Genomic DNA, 25,145 nt, shown 5'->3' with positions numbered 1-25,145 from the left:
AGTGTTAAAAGTTCCAGTGTGGCTGAACTTCAGTAATGTAGCCGTTAAATGTTCTTCAGAGGACGCCGTCTGTCCAGCCTTCATCTCTATACCTACATTCACGGTTTGGTCGCTCACAACAAGTTTTGCCTAAAAATGTCCCTTCAAGCTTATGCAGCAGGTGGAAGACAAATGAAGATGCTGATATACCTGTGGATCATTTGGCTCAGACACAAAGAAAAAAAAAAGTTGCTGCTTCATCATGCATAGACATACAGTTGTTTAACGTTATAAGTGATCTGTGAATGATTTTCAGAATTTTTTACCCTGACAGAAGGCATGTGAAAAGTAAACGAGGTAATAACCAACCCATCATCTTAGCTGAGAAATTTTTTGCTAACAATCAATCTCCTTGTGATATGTCTGTTCCCTCCATCTTTTTGGGAGTTTTGGCAATAAGAGGCCACAGATCCCTTTGACATATTAATGTAAAGATATGTCTTTTTTTTTTTTTACAAGAGCAAGCAAACTGTTTTTACATCAGAGCAACTAGCAGTCATTCCTTGCTCTTACATGTTAACTTTGTTCTTGCATGGCAATGCCATTCTGTTTTAAATAAGTTGGTTCCCATCTTTTTTGTGTTTAAAAAGAAAAGTTTCAAAATGATTTTTTTAAAGCCTTTATTGTTGCCTTTTTATTTACTCCTTGTGTTGATCTGTGGTGATCAATAGCAACTCTCTGCATTTGCGTCACTCTACAACTTATCTTTGTTTTTTTTCTCTTTGTCTTTTTTCTCTTTGTCTTTTTGTCTGTCTTTGCGCAGTTATACAACAGCATGCCTATATGTTTTTCAGCGGCACGAGCAGAATCATTATGGAAGTGAAAGAACGACGTCCATACTGCTCCCTAACCAAGAGCCGAAAAGACAAGGAGGGACAATACACCGGTAGGACAACCCAATTACAGCAGTCACACACTCATGAATTCATGCATGCATGTATACATGAATACATAAAACGGGAAACATTTAGCCTGGTTTAATGTCAAAAACCAAGACCACAAGGTTAACAAGGCTATGTTTTATGCAGTTTGCAAGGTCAACTTTTTTTTTTCTCGCTTCCAGCCCATAAACAAGATGTCCTCTGAACAGCAGAGTAAATATTTTTATGAGCAGGTGGTAAACTTGCAGCCTCAACATTTGCCCTCATCCATCATTAACATTTGTTTTTCATGCACTCAGTTCATTTTCAACTTGTGCTTAATTCTGTGTTATTGGTGCTGTATAAATAGGCCATTAGGAATTTTTCTAATAATGTGTAGTCAGAATTATTGCTTGCCCCCACAGACCTAACCTTTTCATACAGTTTATGAATTTTGGACTTTTCACAGCCATTTGGATTAATTAGCATTCATAGGACGACTATATTAAAATAAAGCTTAGATTTAATTGAACCTGGGAATAATTCATTTATGGCTATTACTGTTGGAGATTAGAGCTGTTCATTTTTTGCTGAAAGTTTAAAACTTTGCATTTGCAGACTATATCTGGGAGCAATAAAAATAGGAAGAAATAGCTGCGTCTTAGTGGCTGTAAATTTTGGATTTAAATCTGGTTATTTCAGACATGGGGTGATATTTGCTTAATTAGAAAAGGGGTTTTGATGAGACTCGCTTGTCAGAATAAAGATACCTTTTGAAAATAACCTTGAAGGAAGTCTGCAACACATTTGTTATTGAGCTCATGTTTATGTATTAATGTTTTTTTCATTGGTCAAATGTAACATTCTGATTTTAAATGCTTTGTTTTCATTAACTGTAGGCCAAGAATTATTATTATTAGCATTATTAATAGAAATTAAGGCTTCAAAACATCCATTCCTGTGCTAATCGATGTAAAGTTTCACTTGGTGAAAGCAGTTACAGAAATAAACTTTCTAATAAAATTCAGATTTATTTTGTAATTATACACTGTTTTAATTAGAGCCTCAGTGATATTCAGAGATGTACTTTCACAAAATTGCAATATGTGTGTCCATAGACATGGTTGGTGTGTGATTTTAAAAACGTGCTGTGTGCTGCTCTCTGAGCGTTCGCCACGTTGCCAAACAGGCTCTATTAGTACATTCTGACAGGAATCAGGCCTGGAAGGGGAACTGCTCTAAAAACATGGTTGATCACATCTACACTGTGTTTTAACTAGGGCGGATGGGGGGACAATTACATTTTCACATAGACTATTGTTTCCTGTATTTGTTGGTTTTACAAATTGATCATGATCAACAGAATTTGACTTATCTGGCAAAAAAATAAAAAATACAAAAAAAAAAAAAAACATGTCAAGGGGAAAGCTAGTTTTACTTTACAGTTGTTTGTCTTATATTACGGATATTTATTGTATTTTTATTATTTCTGGAAAAATCAGTTTTGATTTTGACATGAAAGGGTTTTTTGTATGTTTTGGTGTCAAAAAAGCCAAATTTGTTGATCATGATCGATTTGTAAAATCGATGACGATGGTAAAACCTCCAGCAGAGTGAGCACTTCGCATAGGCAGGATGAATAAAAATTTTCTCATTATTTCTCTTTCTGTTATTAAATTTTGTTTGCTGATCTAAACATTTAGATGTAGCAATAATTTTAAAAAAAGCAGTGGCAGGAAATGATTTTGAGAGAGCAGATATTCTTCACGTCACTGTACATTCATGCTAACCACCTTTGTATGCACTACATATAGTTTGCCCTAAGCAGATGGTCAAAGCTCAGATGATGAAGTGGTTGTCCTCCAGTTAGAACATTAGCAAGTCCTCTATACCACGAAGCGTCCTTGAGCAGGACAGTGGCCTCTCTTGATGCTTTCTTGAACCTAAATAAGGTTAAAAAGTCACTTATCAAGGACCATTTAACTTTTTCTTTTTGCCGAGGGCCTCACAGATTTATCCAAGGAGAGTCTGGTTAGTAGGATGTAGTGGAGCTCTTCTAAATGTCAGTTTGAATCCAAATCTCCTACACTGAAGGATAACATTTGAGCAAATGTAATAGATAAATGCCACAGAATGTTTTGTGGTACTTTTATCAGACTAAATGAGACACTAAATTTGCAGCAGCAGATGGTAGGGAAGGTTGTCATCTGAAAGTGAAAGAATAAAGAAATGCATTCTGCCTTCAAAAAACCCCCAAAAAACAACTGAGTTGCAAGAAGAAAAGCCAGAGACTTTCTTGCTGGTGAGAGAGTCTGCAGAGGAACCTCCATGTTTAGAGCTGATCCCAATGAGATGAAGATTATTGGCTTAGAGGTCTGTATGGTGCCCTCGGCTGTAAGGTGGTTCGCTTTACATGAAGAAACGGAGAGATGACCTGCAGATTCTTAAAAATAGTACCATGAACTTCTGATGGAGATTTGTATTCTTCAAATGTGTTTTATCTCATCTCCTTTCCCCGTTATCGCCTCATTTTTAAACATTTTCTGAACCATCAAGATACCTGTTGAACCTCTTCTAGTGATACGTTTCCAACAACTACAGTACCCATCTAATTTATTTTATCAATGCGTGAACACTGTACATACAAATTATTAATCCATTGAGAAAAACAAGGAAAAATGGCAGAAATCCAGACTTTGTACACCGAGTTTCACTCCTTTCTCATTTAATCATGTATATCTTTTGGGAGTACTGTCCAGTCACCAGCTCTGATTTCAGGCCATTGAATGTTATTTTTTTACCATCTATTAAATTTGTGTCTATAACAGTTAAACGTTTCGGGCTTTTCGTACTCTTGTAGGTTTACTTGAACACACAGCATCTGTGATTAACGAGGAGATTCAGGTGTGTGCATGTATTTGTTTGTGCTGATCTCCAGCTTTTTTACCTTCCTCTTTGAATTAGTGTGAAGGAGTCTGCACATGTTCTAACAACAAAGGTGTAGCTCACCCGCGGCCATCGTTTCTGCTTTTAAATCGTTTCCAAATAAAGCTGGGACGTCGGGACCAGACAACGTCTTTTTTTTATTATTTCTATACGTGTCAGTGACGTCCTACTGCTTGGAAAAATAATCATGTTTGCAAATAATAACACTTCAGAGCGTTAACAGTTTACTACCACAGCATGATGATGAAAAGGGAAGCTTCATATTAGTAAGATAACCGTAAAGCTTCCTCTTCATCTTAAAGGTTGTTCTGTATGTGTGAAACATGAGCTGGACAGAATAACATCCAAAAAACTGAGGAAACACACCCACCTGGAACAAACGGCTTACAGAGCAAATCCAACAGAGATTATACATCTTAAGAATTTATAATGATAAGATAAAGAAATTTAAACTAAACAACAATTGCACAGATAAATGTAGGTCTGAGGAAGTTCAGCCCAAAGGTTTGAATGAGGCTTTACATGATTAATATTTATGAAAAAACTACATCTCCATCAGCAATTAAGAAAGCAATTTAGCCCGAGGAATCGTCCACTTAGGGCTTTACTTCCCTTCACCCAACTTTTCAACTGAGAGCATTTTTTTTTTTGTAGAAATAAAGCAAAGTTTATTCCATTTGTATAAGGAAAGCTCACTATTTAGACTTTCTGTGTTCTGAGCAGGAATTCATATTTAATCAGGTTTGGGCATGGTTTGTGAGCTTCCATTATACAAATGGAAAACTCGTATCTGCAGAATATTCCCACAGACAGCTGCTGCATCCTTTTAAGCGAGCTGACAGCTGTGCCGGATTTTTAACAATGCGTTCAAGAGAGATTTCTTTTTTGAGCGAGCAAAAAAAAAAAAAAAAGGGAAGGGGGTAACTCCGCAGCTTGCGTGGATTATCATCAGGTCAGTAGGTGGTCTTTCAGATTGGCAGATTTGCATTCAGACTGTGACTAAATTTGGACAATTGTGTGTCGCCCTGGTTGCATTTACACCTGCGTGCTGTAAGTACAGGTCTGAATGGAGCCGCAGTGGTAAATTACGCAAGCATCCCATACAATATGAGTCACTACTTCAATGTTTGCAATGCGAGTGTGTTTATTTCTGTTCCGCTGTTCCATTTTAACAAATTTATTTTTCACAGCTTATCTCTTGATATTGTATGGAATTTAAGCAGTTTCCCCTGCTTTTTTAAAAGACACGCGTTCAGGCTCAAGCTGACTGTGTTTGAAAATGTGTGTTAGGGTCTTCAGGGGACAGTGAGGACTGTGCAATCGGCTCGCAGGGACTCCGGGTCCCCACTCAGAAGTCTTACTCGTCTAGTGAAACGCTCCGAGCCTTCGACCAGCACCAAGACCAAACCAGGTCAGGGCTCATCGCTTTACAGATTTACAGTCTGTCTAATCTTCTAACACGGGTAGGGAGACTTTCTTATTGTGGTCATGTTTCTTTGTGAAATTCTTAAAAATCAGTTTCAGGACAATGTGAAGATTAAAAAAAACAAAATAACACAGCTTACCTGTTAGTGTTTTCTCTTCACCAGTATAGATCTAAATAAACCAGAAAACACTTTGCTCTTTGCTTTTCACAGGTTACTGTACGGCACCACCAAGGGCCACAAGGAGATGGTTCACCGTGAACAGGATAATTACACCAGACATGGCAAGTTTACACACACACACACACACACACACTAGACTAAAGGCACAGAATATAAAGCATCTTTAGAGATAAACACCTAAAATTACACTGCACATGTTCAGGATATGGCATTTAATTTTCAAAAATGGTTTAATTACAGTATTCAAGGTAATACTTTCAAACCTGTAAAAAATGATTAATCCAGCTGATTAGCTCACAATTAAAGTTCAGATAGGCAGTTCTTGCTTTTTGTTTTTTTATATCAAAACTGAAAAAAAAATCCCTTTTTATTTACGTTGTTGTAAAGAAATATAAAACACACTTCCACATCTACAGTTAAATAAACAGACATTCAAACTTTCTACTTCAATTCAAATGAGGCTAAAATGATGTACAAAGTTATCTATTGATCTTTTAAGAGTGATGTTTATTATTGACTCTAATTAAAGCTATTAGCAGAAAAACTGCACTACTTTACAAATAAAGATGAAGGTTAATTAAAATAAGTTTTTTAAATTAACTTCAAAAGCAAATAGTAAATCATTTAGTTGACGTAACAAATTGCCATCCTTGTGTTTGCGTGGCAGGCCAACACTTCAATCTCCGTCAGCTGGGGATTTGTGAGCCCCCTCCACGCCGAGGCCTCCCGTTCTGCTCCGACATCGGCCTTCCCCATCACGGCTTTTCAGTTGGCACGGCACAAGACGTGGACTCGGAGAGTCAGGCCGTGATGTCGCCGGAGCGTGCCATGCGGCTGTGGGGCCGAGGGGGTCTGGGTAAATCGTCTGGGAGGAGTTCCTGCCTGTCCAGCCGCTCCAACTCGGTGCTGACTCTTACGGACACGGAACATGAGAACAAGTCAGACAGCGACAACGGTAGGACTCGAGTTTGGCTTTAGTGGCTGAATATGTAGCTGTCAGAAAACATTTTTGTTTTCTGACTCTGAGTATTTTACAATAACTTAGTTGGTGCTCAGGAAATCAGTAGAGTTTATTTTTTGGTTCCATCTGTACGTTTAAGATCATCAAATACATTTTAATATCAGACAATGTTGAGATACCCGGGATACACTCTGCTTTAGCTCGCTCTTCTCCAGAATTGTTTTAATCCAGTCACATTAAAGAGTTTTCAGGACATCTGAACCTTCTATTTAAACATAACTCTAAACTTTGACTAGGCCCTTTCTTAGACAAAGTTTTGTTTTAGCCAGTGAGAGGTAGGTTTGCTAGACTGCACAGATTCTGTGTCTTTTGCATGGGGTGTGTAAGGAGAACAAAACTCAAAATTCCCTGCTAATTTAATTAACGACCACAAGGTAGCTGCCTGCGCAGGTTTATTTATTTATTTTAATGATCATGGAGGACGGGGGACGTTCGTTTGTGCATCTGCGTCCATGTGCTTCTGTGTATAAAATGCATATTAGTTATTCTCAAGGTAATTTTCTCTTACAGGTGTGCATGTGTGAAGAGTTTAATGCGTTACCCCCTCACAGACACACGCATATAATGAAATGCAGTGTGTTTTCATTAAACTCGGCACATACACGTTTTCATTAAAAGATGGGACGTTGTAATTAACAGCGAGACAAACTGCTGAGTCCTTGCATTTACTTATATTAAGTTCGATCATGTTTTTATTAAATGACATGATGCCTCGGATGTCAGTGCTCTGGAGGAAACTCTTCGTATCTCTAAAAATGAGTAGTCGTCAAGTTTTCCAAGGCTAATTGACTTTTTAAAGCACAGCTGTGTTTGTTTGTGCGCGTGTGTGTGTGTGTGTGTGTGTTTGCACACACCTTATTTAGAAGTACAACAAGAAGTAAGTTTGTGTGTGGGTATATGTACGGAGGTGAGGTGACTCAAATAGAGCCGCAGTTAATTTGGCTGACACCGTGTTCAACGTGTAATCTTCAGCTGTTCCAGTCTACATCTTGGAGAGAAGCTAATTTATTTAGGTTTATTAATGATGCTTGTAGTCTAATTTGCTGAGTGGTTGAAAAGCTGGACAAATTTCAGGTAAGAAGTAAATGTAAAAAAAAAAAGGTCTATCTGTGCATTTAGCTGTTCCTTTTGTATCTAAATATAGTGCTGTTTCAGTCATTACTGATAAAGGCAGCCTCTGGCAAAAATGTTGGGAAGACAAAGAAATCCTATACTGCTGGTTCTGGAGTTAAGTTTGATTAATAAGGGTTTGCACCCGAGGTGATACTAGTCTTTACTTAAGATTTTTTTAAGTAATAGACTGTTCACTTTTTATTTTTTATTCTGGGACACCTTTTCAGAAATCTTTAGCAGCTGTTGCTGGCCTAAAAGGAATATCGCCTAGTCATGCAATTTTGTGTGACTCCACTTTATCAGAAACATTGACTATAGGGTGTATGTAAGAGATGGATGCAGTCATGTGATATCAAATGCAATCAGCACAGAAAGGCCTGAAAGTGCAATACACCTAATGGCTGTAAAACTTCTCGTGGTTTCAGTGGACTTCTACCTGAAGACTCTAAACTCTGAAATGCTAATTACATTTTTAATTTTTACTTTCCAGTAATAATGTTGGCCATTTTAACATTTTGTTGTAAATTTATATTAGAAAACACTTAATTTTGTCCCGTTACGTTTGCTGTACTGTCTCCCTTTATTCTATTTTATTTGTCTATATTGTATTCAGAAATTCACAAACTCCAAATAGCAACTCCAAAAAAAAAAAAGACAAAACGTTATTTTTATAGAATCAAAAGTCATTCCAGTCACCTCGGGTCTTATGCTTTATGAAAAAGATAAGTCATAATAATAGTGGCAGAACATCAAACTAGATGCATCAGTGGTTTTAAAGGATCAGGTTGGACAAACTGTTCTAGGATTCAGTTGGATCTGAAGGAAACCGTTTCTCTTTTTACGTTTTCAGCGTGTGTGTGTGTGTGTGTGTGTGTGTGTGTGTGTGTGTGTGTGTGTGTGTGTGTGTGTGTGTGTGTGTGTGTGTTTCAATGCTGCCTTTGTAAAGCTGACCAAAATTATTGATTTTTCTTTGACCTAATTGTTCTTGGCCATTAAAAAAGGACAATTCCAGTTGATCTTATCCAGTGTGGCAGTAAGTACAACAGCAGCATCGTCTACTTCAAATTTAGGCTCAGATTTGTTTACATGTTTTGTATAATACTCTGTTTTTAATTAGGTTTTTTTTTGTTTTTACTGTTTTTTTTTTTAAGATCTTGAAAGGAAACGCGTGGTCATGCTTACACACACCAACCCCGTCATTAGTGAAGGACGGCTCTGTTGCTTGTCAGGCAGACACACAGAAGAGCTAAAAACCTCGACTGCAAAGTTAGGACTTCTCTGTGGAGCAAAACCACCTTTGATTGTGGATCTTAGATTTGGTAACGGAGATCTTTAAGATGCTGAAGTTATATAACTGAGGAAAGCCGAGGCCAAACCCTTTGTTATTTCATCAGTGTTCTTCGGAAGACGGCAAGAGAATGAACGGCAAACCAAAGTGAGATGGTGAAGTGAGGAGAGACAAAGATCAGAGAGGTGGGAGGGATGTAACAATATAAAAGAGGAAAGGAGAAAGTTGAGAATAAAGATAGGATGGGAAAGGAGAGAAGCCTCTCTGTGTTGTTTGTTCTCCTGAGAGGAAATATTAGACCGCAGACGTCTGTCTGGCTCCCCAGTGGACACACACCCAAACATGCGCGCAAACACACAGCCAGATTAACGCTTTTATGGTGTCTGAACCCATGGGTGCTCAGCTGGCGCTTGCCCCGTTACCTGATACTGATGATCTCAACTTCACCGGTGTAAAAACAGGAGACACAGATGTATTCACTGACATACAGAAGGTGTATTTGTCGCTTTTCCCATATCCGGTCCAATAAAGCAATCAAGAATGCATAGAGCAGTTATGTTATAAATACAGCATATGTATTACTGGCTGCTCAAACAAACTATTATAGAAAAGACAGGAGAAATATAATAGGTAAATGAACGGTCTCTTGATTTTGAAGACGAAATGGTTAAGAACAAGAAAACTGTAGAGGCAGACAGATAGTGGAAGAACTCTATCTTGTCTTTGCTAACCAGATTACTATGTGTCAACAAAACCCTTAATCCATTTGGCATCTCTAAGCTGCTTAACACTATAACCTCAACTCTTATACAGAGACACACACACTTTGCTTTTAGCCATCATAGTTGTACCATTTTTCCTTGGATTAAAGGGACATTTTTCTTCTGCCTTTGCTCCATTATTGATACACAGATATCACATCTGCCTTGATATGCAGGTGCTCTGGAACCTTCATGTGCTCATATTTAATGGCAATATGTGTAATATAGTTTTTATCTTTTATCATTATTACTATTCTTTGTATTCTTGTTATAATTACCATGCAAATAATAGCTGCTATTATTTGCATCTCAGTATTTATGTTGAGATGTGATTATTGAGCAGTCATATGTCATTAGTGCACAAAAAAACAATCAAATTCAGGTTCATGCCAGAGGCAGACTACACAGAAGAGAAGTGACTGAAAGACCTTTTCAGAATCAGGTGCTCACATTTTCAGTGTTTCACTGAAATCAGTTCATAACTACAAGACTGAAAATATGCAAGAACTTCAGCATCAGAGTTTGATGCAGATTAATACCAAACCACTAAACATTCCTTCTGGGTTCAGAGTGAATTTCAGCTAATGCTGCATCATTTTCAACTCAGTGCCATGTTTCAAAATGTGTATATAAATACATATATAATAATGATAAAATTCTATCAAACAATATCCTCTTTATAGGAGTATTTATTTCACTGGGGTGAATTTTCTCTCTCTCCTGCTTTATGTAAGTTGTTTCATGTCATGCTGAAGCTGAAAAGAGAAATTTTTAGTACTGCAGTTGAACTTTATTTTTACCAGTGGCAGTAAAGGTGACATGTATTTATTAGAACACTGCTGTGGCAGCTTTGGGATTAGCTCTTTTCCTATAGGAGATTCTCTATAGACTTTCACAAACACATTTGATCTCCTCAGACTCTGTTGGATATGATGGACAGAGTCCATGAATGGCCGTCATCAGGATGGTCCACCGTTGTTCTCTCAAGTTAAATATCATTCTACACTTCTCAAGAACAAACTTAACCCAGAGCCACTCCAGCTCCATCTTGGCTGTGTGCTTTGGCTCTGGCTGATGTTACTAATCTGTAAGGCAAACATTATACAAGTCGTCTCTCTCTTCTCTCATATAATTCGACTACAGTTCCTTTCCAGTCTGCCATGGTTTCCACTTTTCTCTCTTTGTGGATAATGGCTCTCACTGTGGCTCAATACTTTAGCTGTTCCTCTGAAAGCGTTCTCAGATTGATAGATGTCAGTGACTTTGTTTTTAATCTGTTATTGATTTTCTCCAGCTCATGATGAGATGATGTGTCACTTTTTGAGATTCTGCCTGCTTCATTCTGCTGTATGTATGCAAGTTCCTGATTCTACATGTCTGGCTGGAGGGTCAAGGTCAAGTTAGAGGTGACTGGAAATGTTCATACTACTTTTTCATTCAGGGCCAGGCTGGTTTGAATAATTGTTTTCACCAATGTACAGGTAATCATCATTTGAAAACTTAATTTTAAATTTACTTAGGTGAACTTTGTGTGACACATATTTACTTGATAATCTGATCTATATATGTTTAGCAAATAAACGAAGAAATGTACAAGGGCCAAAGATTTGTTCACAACAATGTCAAATAAGCATGGGCAAGTATTGTGGTCACATCTAGGTGAGTGTGTGTTAGCAGGTTTATATGATAAATTCATAAATTATGCATAAGTTGAGCTGAACATCAACTACCTCAAACAGGGTGCCTGTGTGCTTTCTGTTATAGTCGCAAAAGCTCTCCATGGTATATTCTTGATGGCCTTAGTGCACATGCACACACACGCAAACAAATAACATGAGAGAAAAAACAAAGATATTTGCTAGATATGACAAATCACAGCAATAACCAACGTGAATGTGTAAGCATGGAGAAATTATACATGCACATTCACCAGGATCTATTTAAGGACATTTTTCTTAAACCATTTCTGCATTATTGATACACAGATATTGCAACTGCCTTGATATGCAGGTGCTCTGTATGTTTAGTAACATTCGGATACAAATTGTTTTTTTTTTTTAATAACTTGTAGAAAAGCATAAAACGTTAACTGCAGATATGTAGTGTGCCAGGTACATTGTTTTTTTTTTTCCAAGCTCTGTGTGTGTGACGTTAGTTACTTATTTAGTTTGTTTTTGAATGCAATAAAACTTTATTATGTGAAAAACAGGACATCTAGTGGCTCTATATGAACTAATTTGTTGGGGTTCTTTGTGTGTATTCCCTCACACTTCCAAGCTTTACGTTATCTAAGGAAGTGTAACGTAATCTTAATACAATTGTCACTCTATACAGGACATTCATTCTGCTGACGTAGGCATTTTTTTTTATTTGGTATCACTTATATGTGCTCCCATATGAAATCTGTGTTTAAAAAAAAATTCTGTTTCAGTCTTAGATTAAAATGACTCCTAAATAGAAGGTTTTTAAATCTGTATGGTTTTAAGTTACTGCATTCATCTTTAATGTGTAACATTTCAGGGATTTCCAATCTAAACAAGTCCACCAGGGGTGTGTGTTGCATGCCTTTATGCACTCTGAAAAGTGAGCTTGTGTGTGTGTGTGTGTGTGTGTGTCTCATCAAAAGCACTGAAAGTGGTCAAGGTGAGAATGGAGATCAAATATCAAATAGATCAGGTTGAGACTGGGTTCCATATCTATCACTGTGCTCTTGACATATTGATGAAGTGTCACATCCAGATTTACACAGCCAGACCATACACACACACACCCTAACTCCTCAGCTGGCTTTGACTTCTTTCGTGTTCCTGTATTTGATTTTTACTGCCACGTTATGGTCCTAATTTTTTCACTTCTTTCTCACATATATACACATTTACACCCAGTCATTAGTATGTGGTGCTGTGCGATAGCTGGATCAATAGGAGCGCTGTTCTTACAGGATCATTTGGCCTCTGAAGCAAATGCTCTGACAGGCACTACATCATAAGGACATTACCACCAAGCCGTTTTCCCTTACCCACCCCTCTGCTCTCTCAATCCCTCATTTGCTTTTTTCCCTCCTCTCCCTTTATCTTTTCTGATCTTTATCTCATGAGAACAGTGCCACTGCGTCCTCTTATTATGCTTCTTTCTGCCACTGCTCTCTGACTCAAACTGTTTCCTAGAAAACTGAATGAAAATGAAGCAGTCAAAATGAAGTGTTGCCCCATTTGAACCAAGTGTTATTGTTTTTTTTTACATTGTATTAATAGAGGGAACTCAGGTGCTTTGCGGACTAACACAGAATGCAATAAAACACTAAAATTACAAAACAAGAAACGCATTTAATGAAACTAAACATAGAGCTCCACCATTTTTTAATTAACTGCGGCTTTGTCCAACAGTCCAAAAACATAACTATTGGGTTAATTGGTTTCTCTAAATTATCTTGAGGAAAGTGTGTGTGTGTGTGTGTGTGTGTGTGTGTGTGTGTGTGTGTGTGGTTGGTTTTTTTTCCTGTGTTTCCCTGACATGGACTGGTGATTTGTTCAGGGTGTACCATTGCAGATAGGAACCAGTCAATGGACCGATTGATTGGTTGATTGTGTAGAGCATCATTTATTAGGTGGGGATCACAGTTATAGATCCTGTTCTGCAGGGAATATGACTGATATCAAGGTAAAATTAACTACTTAAAGAGAAACATTTTTGTTGTGTAAAAGACAAACGCACTCTCCCATATATGGAAAACACTTTAATAGGTGGCTGGACTTTTCATGACCAAATTACTGTGCGTCAGCTACCCAATGAAAAATAAGAATCATTTCCCCATCAAAATGTAAATGTGCACTATTTATCTTGAATTTTCTTCCCCCCCTCCCAGCGTCAAGCTTTGGGATTTTGCATAAAAATGACATTTTCACAACAGGTTAGTCGAGAGGACTTGGTCTCATTGGGTGTGTTCTTAAGTCATATGTTTCTTCTTCTTTGGTTTAGTTTCTCTATTTTTTTCTTTAAAGTTTTTTCCCTTGTCCTGTCCAGCGTTATCACAATCAGAGGTGTTTGAATTCGAAGAAGAAGCCCAACTGTTTTACTTTCCCAAATGAACAATTGCGGCTTTCACTATAATGCTAAACGCTACGTGGATGGGAAAAGCTCTGTCTTTTCACATCCACAGTTAAACTATGTTCACAGATTTAAGACTATTTCGTGACAGTTTTCTAAATTAAATGAAATTACTTTTTTGCTGCATAAATATTCTTTTTGAATGTTTGAAACTTTTTTCATTGATGCTACTTGACGCCTCCCTCCCGACACGCGGCGTTTGATCTCTGTTTAAAACGACTGACGGAAGCACAGCTATTTCTCTTAATGTCTGGGTCTGCTCAGAAACAAACCATTATTCTCAGTGTACTTTTGCGAAGCCCAGTGAAGAAAAGAGAAAAATCTTTTGCACAATGTTTTGTGCTGATGCGGCTGTTTAGTTGGTGCTCCCCTGGTGACCACTAAGATTCAATTCCTTACCATAACCATGGAGAATTTTATCATTTAGAGCAGTGTGATATGTCAGCAACTCTGATACCATGGTGGAACATCAATTGGCTCTCAGATAATTAAATACTCTGCAGAGGGAGTTGGGAAAGTAAACTGTGTATTATATATGAGGGACAGGTGTGTGTTGATCCACAACAAATTTTCTAATTTAAAGACATTGAAGATGAATCGGTTCTAATTTATTTGATGCCGGAAACAGATTAACCAGCCATTCTATATTATTATTCATCCATCTTTCCAATATGTCGAACATAGTGTTATTAGGACATCAAATAAAACTATCAACACCTTCAAACAGCTGTGCAAAATATGATCCCTAATCAGGAAAAGGTAGACTGAATACTAATCACTGCAAAAGGAACCAGTGGTCCTTTCTTCACCGTCATCCACTCCAATATCTCACCCCTCCTCTCTGTTTCTCACACATGCATTGTAGCCTTCCTAGAAGTGTCTGGGAAGCGAGTGATAGTGCGGCTGACCTCAGCATATGGGGGATTTTACTGAGAAACTTCGCATAAACACATACACACAGCTTTAATTCCTGCTTATTTTTAACATGCAAACTAACACACTCCCACCTCGCCTTGGCTGTCCTTCGTAGTGTCATACGGCTTTCACTAAATGAGATTAGGCCGCTAACAAAAGCATTTTTCTCTGTGTGGGTGTGTGTGTGTGTGTGTGTGTGTGTGTGTGTGTGTGTGTTTACAGGCAGGCCTGTTGAGTGGGAGGGCCAGTCTGTCTGTCTTTTCGTGAATCTCATTCAAAGGGTGGCATTGTTAATATTCTTACACTGACAGACACTCTACTGCTATTGATATGAAAAAACTAAATAAGAACTTTTCATCATTTTTTTAACTAATGGAGGAGAAATATTTGGGGAAAAAATTAATTTCAAGAAGTATAAACATGGAAGCAGGCCTGATGAAGGCTGTTAGTGATGGTATTTTCTGATGCCCCCTCACCACATTTGATATACATAAGCAGCAGATTCCCACAGTAATTATTCAATGCTCCTCCACCACCACGCGCAGGCCAGCTGACAGCCCTGCCTGGATGGAAAATTAGTAGAAAATTAACTAATACTTACCTGATACATGATTCCTAATGTATTCTGTATGTTCTATTTGCTCCATACTTTGGATTTAAATTTCCTTGTTTGGGACATGATATTCATCAAAGCTAACAGTGACACAAATCTCAAAAATAATTTATGAAATTGTTGTTGTACATCATTACATGTAATAATTTGAATTAAAATGGAAATGTATAAATCAGATAAACACTTTTACAATATATTTTTCAGTCTCACTTTATTACTACATGCAGTATTTCAACTGGAGAATCCAAGAATCAAATATGTGGTAAAATTAACACTTTTTATTGTTGTTTTTGCTCCTTGTTCTAAAGTACATCATGACAGATTTGCTAATTGCTTCTGTGGCTCAAAAAATTACCTTACATGTGATCAATAAACCTGCACCAAAACCTCCTTACTATTAGTGCAGATAGACATAAATCAACTACTTTCACGCTGTCAGAGGCACAGGAACTTGAAATAAAGCAGCCAAACTACTTTTGTGTTCATATTTGGATGGGGGGGCTTCTTCTCTACTGATACCAGGACAATTGGACAGAAAAAGAAAAGTTAAAATGACTTTTTATTCTACAAAAAACATTTTTCATGTTCTTCACAAAAGTACCCGTTTTGAAAAGATATATATATTCTTGACCACATTTTGGTAATTGGAGGGCCCAATATCTGCCTTCTGGACAATGACCAAGGACAATGGACCTGGATGTCCTCCTGCCTTGGTAACACGACTGGAATGACTTTCTAGGTCTGCACTGAGACACAGCTCTGCACTACAGCATCACACATCAGTTCCTTCAGTGGTGCCTTCTCTACAAGTTTTTCTTCCATGACATTGTCACAAATACAGAAACTAAGTGCTTATCAAAAAAAAAAAAAAAACTTTAATCAAATCAATCTAAAGCAAATTAAAAATACTGGATACCTGAGTTGCATAAATGAACAATCAAAAGACAAATCCGAGGGATCTGGTGTAACCCCACCCGACAAGATCAACGATATAAAAAAAACATGCAATACAGTCTGATGAAAAACACAAATGTGTAAATCCTGCAGCGTTGAACAGTCACACGCCCAGGCAACCCTACTACCGGAACGTCAGTAATGGTGGCTCTGTATAAAAACACCAATCAGCACAAATACTACACTATTAAAATGATCGAATGAACAGTTTTCCTGCAAACCTACCAGAGTCACCAAACATCTGATCACACACCCAGGAAACTGACACTTAGCCACCATCCTGCCAGCTTCCCTTTTATGGAAGCTTTTGGCTGTAAGGAGGGATAAAAAATAGATAAACGCATAAACCCAAAACACTTTTCTGATGTTGTTTATGAAACTTTTCTGACTTTTGACATTGGCTGAAGAAACGTGATGTGAAATATTCTTTTTTTAGGTTTTGACATCCTGTTTAAATATATTTATAGATCTGTTCAGGCTGTTGCAACCCATATTCCTTAGAAAACCAGTTTTCTGACATACATGAAAGCACACAGTTCTTGTGGCCTTGGCTATGCTTTGTATAATTCAGCCAAAAATATTTTTCTTCACAAAGAATATTGATGTAACCAACCTTTTTCTTAAAAAGATAGCCATTTCTTTAAAAAGTGAAACGTAGTTTTGATGTGAACATGGATGTAAGGTTATCGTTTCCCAAGACGATGTTTGTCACACATAATCTCTGTAACCAAATAACGCAAAAACAAAAGTACAAACTTCAGGTCATTTCTGTTGTGATTCTTTTTGTGGCCATCACTGCTCTGTCAATATTAATCTGTCATAGACATAAAAAAACATAGAATAAATTCATGTCTTATTATAATCACAAGGTAGATCGTGAAATTCAGTAAGTTCTCTTCTCACTAATATTTGGTACTAAACTTAGAAAAACAACAACACTGTTGATGTGAACCTCCAATAACATCTTTCTAATTTCTTCCCCAATCTCATTAAGACTCAAAGATTATTCTGATTAAAATGAAATTTTGCATAGCTCATAATTAAACACAAAACGTGGCGCTAAATTAAAGATATTGATCCTCATACCCTGCCATTCCCACATATGCTCATTCATTGTTCCTAGGGGACAATAAAAAGTTTTATTGTTCCATTTGCAAAGGGTACTTATGGGGCATTGCTGCTAAGCAATCAATGCCACTCACTAAACAAGTGTGTTAGGTTCTCATTAAAGAAGCTAATTTAAATTTCAAGTAGAAGAGCAAGAACAATAAGAGGAGAAAACAACTTTGTGAAGTTTTTACATCTCTTTTAATCAGTTTTGATCTATAAATGGCAACGATTTTAATATTAACTGATGCCAAATTGTTCTTGATGTTGAATCAAAAATACACTCAGTTCTGTGGCTTCAGAGTAACAACATGCAGCGTAGACCTAGCAGCTGCACATCTTAATCACAACTCTGCATGCTCAAAGGTAATTCCAGTCTCTGCTGACCCGTTTCTATTAAGATTTTTGCAGCGTGCTAGAAAGGGGCATCTTGAGTGATTGGACCACAGCAAAACTAACATGTTGTTTAACAATATTGTATACCAGTTGATGATAACATTGAACATTTTAAGGATAAGACTGGTTTACGGTTTGTTTAAGGTGATCAACTCGGATATGGAATAACTTTTAAAATCAGTGGCTTCATTAAGAAAATGTTTGGGATTCCTTCAAACCAGAATCCAAAGAACTAAGTCACTGCATGAAAGTTCATGTCTTCAGAACGGACATCTTGCATCTAGAAAAGTCTTTGCAGTGAATTTTGTTTGACGATCTAGATTTTTCATCCATATGTCTCACTGCGGACATCAAACATTTTCCAGATCATAACGGCTTTGATGACCTTTTTCTGTACAGTATTGATCTCTCTTCTAAAAAACTTCTGCAGTTCTCCTGACGTGCTCAAAATCAATTTCTGGGTCACATCCTGACTGATGCTGACTAACCTTCTTTTAGTGTGTGGAGTTTGTTGGGTTCTGTTTTCCACCTGCTATTTTAGAACAAACCAAAGATTCTCTGTGAATCTGAGTCCAAAATTTGACGCCTCTTAGCTGAACCTTCTTTCCCCTGACACATTGTGTAATCAAACTGCAATACACAGATCGTTAATTAATTGTTCCCTAATTGTTGAAAGAAATTGCTCTTGCAAGTCAATTTGATTGCATTTTTTACTCATGGCTGAGATGGGGTCAGAATTGGGAGAAAGTCCACTCTCTTTCAACAGAAGCCCATGTCCCAAACATGACACTTTGGAGAAAGTAATCCCTCCTGTATATCCATATAATTTGTGCTGAATTTTAATCTGTCTTTGATTCTCTTGGATAACAGTAAGAATTATGCTGTAGTGCTTGGTACAAGGAAGTTTTCCAAAGATCTTCACCTTGCTTCCATTGAAGATGCATTTACACTCACTTCATGCTGCTGCATGTACATGTGCAACACCATATGCATGTTTTTAAACATCCTTCCTTTTAGCTAAACACAGCCATGCATACGTCAATTTAATTTTATCCTGATCCATGTAATGAGCAGGCAGCAGTTTTGAACCAATCACAAAATCTAAATGGAGATAACAAAGAGAACTAGGGTAGGAACATCAAAAAGGTGAGGAGATCAATAGTCTGTGTAACAAAGGAAAGATGAAACGGTTCTTATGAATGAGTTATGCACTTTCAGCTGCTTTACTTTTAGCTTTCTTCCCTCCTCTATCACACTCCAAACTAACACCACCCCTTTCTGTTAAGCCTTATCTCCCCCACAATGCATACTCAAGGTATTTCTAATCGGCTTATACTTGTTCAGCTTTGTTCTACATTGTAACTTATTATGGGCTGTGTCTGTCTCTGTGTAATGGATACAAGGTTACTGTATTTACCACCTGCCAAAGAACATCTCTTCTTCTATGTTCCACAAACAAACACACACGGATGAAGGATCCGAGGCCAAAGGTTCAAAACGCTCTATTCTTCTTCTTTCTTTGGGAGAGTAGGAGGTTAAGAGTAGAATGTAATTATAGGAAGTTAAGATACACAATAGTGAGTAATCGAGGTCAAACAACACAGCTGGTAGAGAAAAGAAAACATGAAGAAAGGCTCCTGAGAAAAGCCTGTGCACTTAAACCTCGCACCTAAGACCTACACCTATACAGAGCTTTTTTAACCTCATCTTAGCCAGTTCTTTGCAGCCTGTTTCTTGTTCAAGTCTTTGCACACCACTTCTCTTGATGAACAAGACAGTTTATAGCGCTAATATGTCACTGGAGGTTCTCAGAGGTAGCAGTTGCAGGCATGCAAGTCTGTAAATTGGTACATTTGTTTGGCATCAGTATTGGTGGATGCAGAAGCAGATTATTGCATCTTTGCTCTACAGTAATGAAGACAGTTTTTTCTGCCGTTCTTTACAAAAATGTGGCATTTGATTGAATCGTTCAATCAAGTGCTTGGTTGAGTTTTCCAGGCATTTGTCTCTCCACAGATCTGTTAAGGTCCCACAACAACACTTCAGGTTGATGTCTGGACTTTGATACTTATTTCTTAGCCATTTTATTGTGAATCTGTGCTGTGTTAAAGCTCATTGTGGTGTTGGATGGCCAAGTTTCAGTCAAGTCTTAGTTATTGGACATTGGTCCTCATGTTTTAACCAAATATTTTGTTATATGGACACATTCTTGGTGAGCTCAGTTACCTTAAGGTGCTTTGGTCCCTTGACTGCAAGACAATCTTAAGCTCAGTGTGTGGATGCATCGCATTTAATGTTTCCTGATAATTACTGTTTCTACTATGGCCAAACATCTGTACTTTGACCTGCTATGTCCAAATGAGTTCAAGAAACTCTGTAATTCAGATGTGTTTTTGCAAGTCTCATGTTTCTAAATTGTTTTAGGGAGGCTGTCTCCTGGCAACATATCCAAACAAACCACGCTTTAGTTTTTTTTTTGTTTGTTTGTTTTTTTTAACTATTATGTGATGACCCTTAATATGTTAAACACTAATTGAGTTGTTTTTTGACACAACAGAATAAGTCTGTGGGACTGTCCTGCTTATCCTAAGATAAGATGGTTTAGGTTAGCTTTGGGAAATTTATCCTAAAATAAGTTAGCTTAGGATTATCATAAGATGGGTTAGCAATAACCAATATTAATATTGTTTTCATTGTCTATTTTATTGTTTTGTAGGATTTTAAGCCTTCAACATGCTTAGGTACAATCAGACTCCTACAACTATTTGGCTATCATTTCCTGTTAAGTGGTGCCCCAACTTGGTGATTTTCTTTTAAGTTACTAATTTTCTTTTATATTGCTTTCAGTAATAGTTACTCATAGCCAAACCAAACTATTGTTGCACAACAACAGCTATTCATTTGAGGTACTAATGCCTGAAAAGAACTGACTATGAGGGGGAAAAATGAAGACGAAGAAGAAATCCATCCCTTTCAGCAGCAGATTTTCAGGTTTCTGTTTTCTTACTTTGTTGTTCTAACCTGTTTTCCCAGAGAACCTGTGAACTCACCAGCATGTTGCCACTCTCTTTGGTTTGCTGGATACTGTGTTCACATTTCCCACTAGAAGAGTTCACTTGCAAGTGAACCGAGACCCTCATTTTCAGTCTGACCACAGTTTGCTTATTTGGTCAGCACCAGAGGTTATACGAGCTTTCACAACTATCCAAACAAAGTGGACTATTCCAGGAAGCGAACTCGTGTCCATTAAAAACCACGCCAAACAGCTCCGGTGTGGACTCCCGTAAGGTTTCCCATGTAGATCTTTTTTTATTTCTATATATGCTCTCTGAGTACTGCATGGGCTGACCTCTGCCTGGGATGTTGGATCTCGGGATGATTGGTAACCGTCTTCATTTTGTCCTGTAATTAGCAGCACCTACCTGCTGTATGCACAAAATCAGTAGAAATGAGGACAATTAAAATCCGTAGGTCAACTTTTACATTTATTTCTAATTTAAAAACAGAAATGGAAATTGTTGTAGCCCTTTTAAGTTGACTAAAAGGGCTATTTGAATATTAGATGTTTCATAGAAAAATGTCACTGCAGTTAAAATTTTCTTTGTCAGCATGTGATTTGGCGAGTGTACTGTTTGCTGGTTTCATACTATTTGATAAAACAAATATATTAAGGATGATGTTCTTTTGGATGTTGGAACATATTTAATTATAAATTTCTTAATCATAAAAACAACAAAACAACTTTACAGTACTTCCTCCCAGGCTGAATGCACAAAGCAGACACTGACTCTGTGGAAGAAAGAGGAGACCCTCAGACTGTTTATGCTCTGATGGCTTGGCATTTTCTGAAAAAGAAAAGGAGAAAAAAAAAATCTGATTGGTCTGCTTCTGCACATGCTGATCTCTTATCACGAACATGACCTGCACTGAAGCTAGTTAAGTTTCCAGCATCAGTTGCCATGGTGATTTCCCCTGGTAAAAAGTGGAACAGTTTTGTCACACTAAAACTCACAGTGACATGCTGAAGGGACTAATCCTGTTGTTTAGTACAAGCCAAAGGCTTCATCATAACCCAGTCAGTGGACTGTGGTCCAAGCTAAAAAAGCACAGAAATGCCGTGGGCTGGAAAAACTGTTAGTTCCGCTGTTTTGAAAGGTATCTGTGTAACGCTAAAATATATAATGTCACACTTGCTGTTGGATCAGTTTTAACATGCCAAGAGTGCATTTACTGAATCTAAAAAAAATGGTCACATAAAGAAGTCAGTCAAATGGGATTTTTTTAACCTGCTGTCAACTGATTAAAGGATCATACAGGTCTTTGAACGGCTTTTGGTTGCAGACGTGTGGATGTATTCGGTGTCTTGTGGAGCAGGGGACGGATGGACATAATTGGCTTTGTCTGTGATAATTGTGGTGTAGCTCTCGCTTGTCGTGATGGAAGGAGCTGAGCCAAAAGTTGGTGCACTCAATTTAGAGGAGAGTTGATATTCCAACCTTCTGAAATGGTCAGAAAATGTATGTTGGCATCGAATTGGATTGGGAAACAGACACATGCAGCTAAAATGAGCTTCCAGTAAAAGGTGGCTAAACTACCTCAGAGTAAAGCTGCTCTGTTGCATAGAAAGGGCGGTTAAAGAAGTTAAAGTACCTGGTAGAAGGTCAGCTTCTGGTCTGCTCCCTTCTGAGGTCTTATGGAAAAACCCCACCTACCCCAGGGGAGACGTAGACTACATATCCCTTCTAGCCTGGGATGCTTTGAGTTTTCTTAAGAGGAGCTAAGGAGTTTTATGGGAGGAAGTGTCTGGAATTTGCTTCTGAATCTTGAAACGCACCGGATGAATAGGTGATTTAGTTTAAGTGACTGAAAGAGCTAAACCTACATATGTTTAGTGTACAATGCTTGTTTATACAAGTAACAAACATACAACTTTTCATTTATAAATCATCCTGTGTAGCTTTACTCCAGTGCCTTTTAAAACTAGATTATTTTTTTTTTAAATTTTCACTCAGCTGGCAGCCCTGCACTATGACTGTAATTGGATGATTAGCGCCCCCTTTGTTGTGCTTTATAAAGCAAACCTAATCGTGCCAGTGGTGTATGGTCAAACCCTGCGTTTGTGTGCCTGTTTTTGTTCTTTGTCAGGATTTTTCAGGGAGAAACCCCTGTGCAGAAAAAAAAACAAATCTGCAAATATCATTACCAGCTGGATGCAGTCACTCCGCTCTCCTGTAGCTGTTGTCATATGCATTACTATTTCTCTCTCTCTCTTTCCCTCCCTCACACACAAATACACACATTAAAGTTGACATAGCAATTCTATCTAAAACATAGTTGACTTTGACTCATTTTTATATAATCGCCTCAGCCAGCGATGTTGACTAGTACCAGGCGGTGCCAACCCTAGCTTAAATTTAACCTGAATTCAAGCCTAATTCTCTTTCGAATGGGGCAGCTGATCACTGATGCCACTTCCAGAATAGCAAGGTGAGGATTTTGAGTAGGGTTTTGATGGAACAAAAACAAGATGATGCAGTTTGTCCAACACCCACCTAACATACCGAACACTCTGCCTGCAGTTTCTCATAATGGCTTTATATGCTGTTTGTATAAAAAAGACCAAGAGAATAAAGGAAAAAAAGAAGAAAACCGTATTTGTCATGCATTTACTGTGGTTGTTTTGAATTACCTAGAGCCGTTCCAGTTTGTCCTTCTCATGTGGCTGCGTTTCAGTTCTGTTGCCTGTTTTCCAATAATGACTGAAAGCCAGAGTTAAGATTGTTTTCTAAAAGCATTTTTGTGGGCACTCTGACATTTCTTCATGTATTCCCCTCAAGCAACATATGAGAGCCAGTGTTGGCGAACACCTTTAGAGGTTCCAGATGTCTGTGTTACTCGTATTTCAGACATGCTGCAGGTTAAATGGCAAAGGCTGCAAAAAGTAAACGCACAAACTAACAGAGAAATGTGCTTTTAAAAACTCTTCAGTATGAAAACAATGAAAGCTCAAGGATCATCTACTGCTCTCCGTCTTTACACCTGACTGTGATTATAGTACCTTAATCACAGCTGTCAGTCAAAAATTAGATTCAATAAAAAAACTATTACGTATTGTCAGTGTAGTTACAAATAAACTGACTCATTTAATGGGACTTTTTTTTTTACCTTTCATTTGCTCTCACTTTGAAAACTGTGATGAAATGATCCTCAGCACACATGCAACACTACAGCTGATTTGAAATATTGTCCATTTGCCACTTGTAATAAAGTGGTCACACTCTGAATTTGGCAGCTGTTTAAAAGAATGTGCACAAACTATTGAATGGCATTTGAAAAGGTTCATTGTGCGAACCAAATCAACACACCCTTGTGTAAATCAGAAAAGGTAATATTCTACATGGATTTGGGCATGCTGATATAATAGTTATTGAATTTCTCTCTCTCTCTCTCTCTCTCTGTGTGTTTTTTTTATGGTAATCAAGCCACAGGTGGGTAAAACGGCATGTCTGTCATTCATCTTAAATGGTTTAGTCCAACCCACATGATCCAAGTGATCACTATTATTTAAAACCAGTTTGGTCGAGACACACACACACACAAACTACTCTCTCTTGCTCACATGCCAAACTACAGGGGAACACTGGTCGAGATTATTATAGTTATTTCCAGGTCTGACAAAGAGGCTGTAATCTCCACATTCACAATGATGCACTGTCATAGCCCGGCTCGAAAGAGGAGGACCACACATAATGCTTGTTGATTTTAGTAGTTATTTAAAAAAAAAAAAAAAAAAAACAATTGTGAAAATGAGTCACAAGATGTCGGTACTTTTTCTAAGTAAAAACTGGTGCAGCGACTACAGTGAGGTAAGTCTATGACATCCGTCATGCAATCAGTTGTTTCTGTGAGGAAAAAGGAACACTGAAGTTCACTTCAATAAATCTGTTACATCTGTGGCTCTTAAAGATTTGAGAGGAACTTTGACGTCACTACATAACAGTCCTACAAAGTCAACTGGAACAAACATATCAAACATCATACATCTTCTTTGGAACATTTCTAATGGGAGCTATAAAGAGCTAAAGCTTCACCTTGTCTGATGTCATTGTGACCAACCCTCTTTCTCAAAACTGGAGGTTCTGCAAACCCTCTTTTTTGTAGTTGTAATGGCACGTTTTTTGCTTGATGTTTTCTGTTTTTACAGCACTTTTAGTTGCCTTGTTGCTGAGGTGTGGTATATAACTAAATTTTGCTTGCCATGCTTAGCCATTTGCCTTTCCTGATTACTGAACATGCTTGTTCAAAAGCAGAGGAGTAATGACCTCAACTGGTTTCTGTACACTAAGACAGTGTTTTTCAACCTCTTTTGAGCCAAGGTACACTTTTTTAATTGAAAAAATCACGCGGCACACCACCAA

At 37.7% G+C, this 25,145-nt stretch overlaps 1 protein-coding gene across 8 annotated transcripts in view; it reads left to right on the top strand.

Annotated features, from left to right (window-relative positions):
* The first annotated feature begins 804 nt into the window (after positions 1-804).
* The window catches only part of tenm3 (teneurin transmembrane protein 3), a 233,519-nt gene continuing 209,178 nt past the window's right edge, over positions 805-25,145 (top strand). For all 8 annotated transcript variants that reach the window (XM_015046553.1, XM_015046552.1, XM_015046551.1 and 5 more), the window contains exons 1-4: positions 805-925; positions 5,136-5,256; positions 5,483-5,553; positions 6,120-6,407. In XM_015046553.1, coding sequence (XP_014902039.1) covers positions 823-925; positions 5,136-5,256; positions 5,483-5,553; positions 6,120-6,407 — 583 coding nt within the window. In that variant the 5' untranslated portion in view covers positions 805-822. The remainder of the gene's footprint in view (positions 926-5,135; positions 5,257-5,482; positions 5,554-6,119; positions 6,408-25,145) is intronic.

The sequence above is a fragment of the Poecilia latipinna genome, unplaced genomic scaffold (assembly GCF_001443285.1).
Source record: "Poecilia latipinna isolate Pla-1442-1.1 unplaced genomic scaffold, P_latipinna-1.0 Scaffold783, whole genome shotgun sequence".
NCBI lineage: Eukaryota > Metazoa > Chordata > Actinopteri > Cyprinodontiformes > Poeciliidae > Poecilia > Poecilia latipinna.
This window is presented reverse-complemented; position numbering and strand designations above follow the sequence as displayed.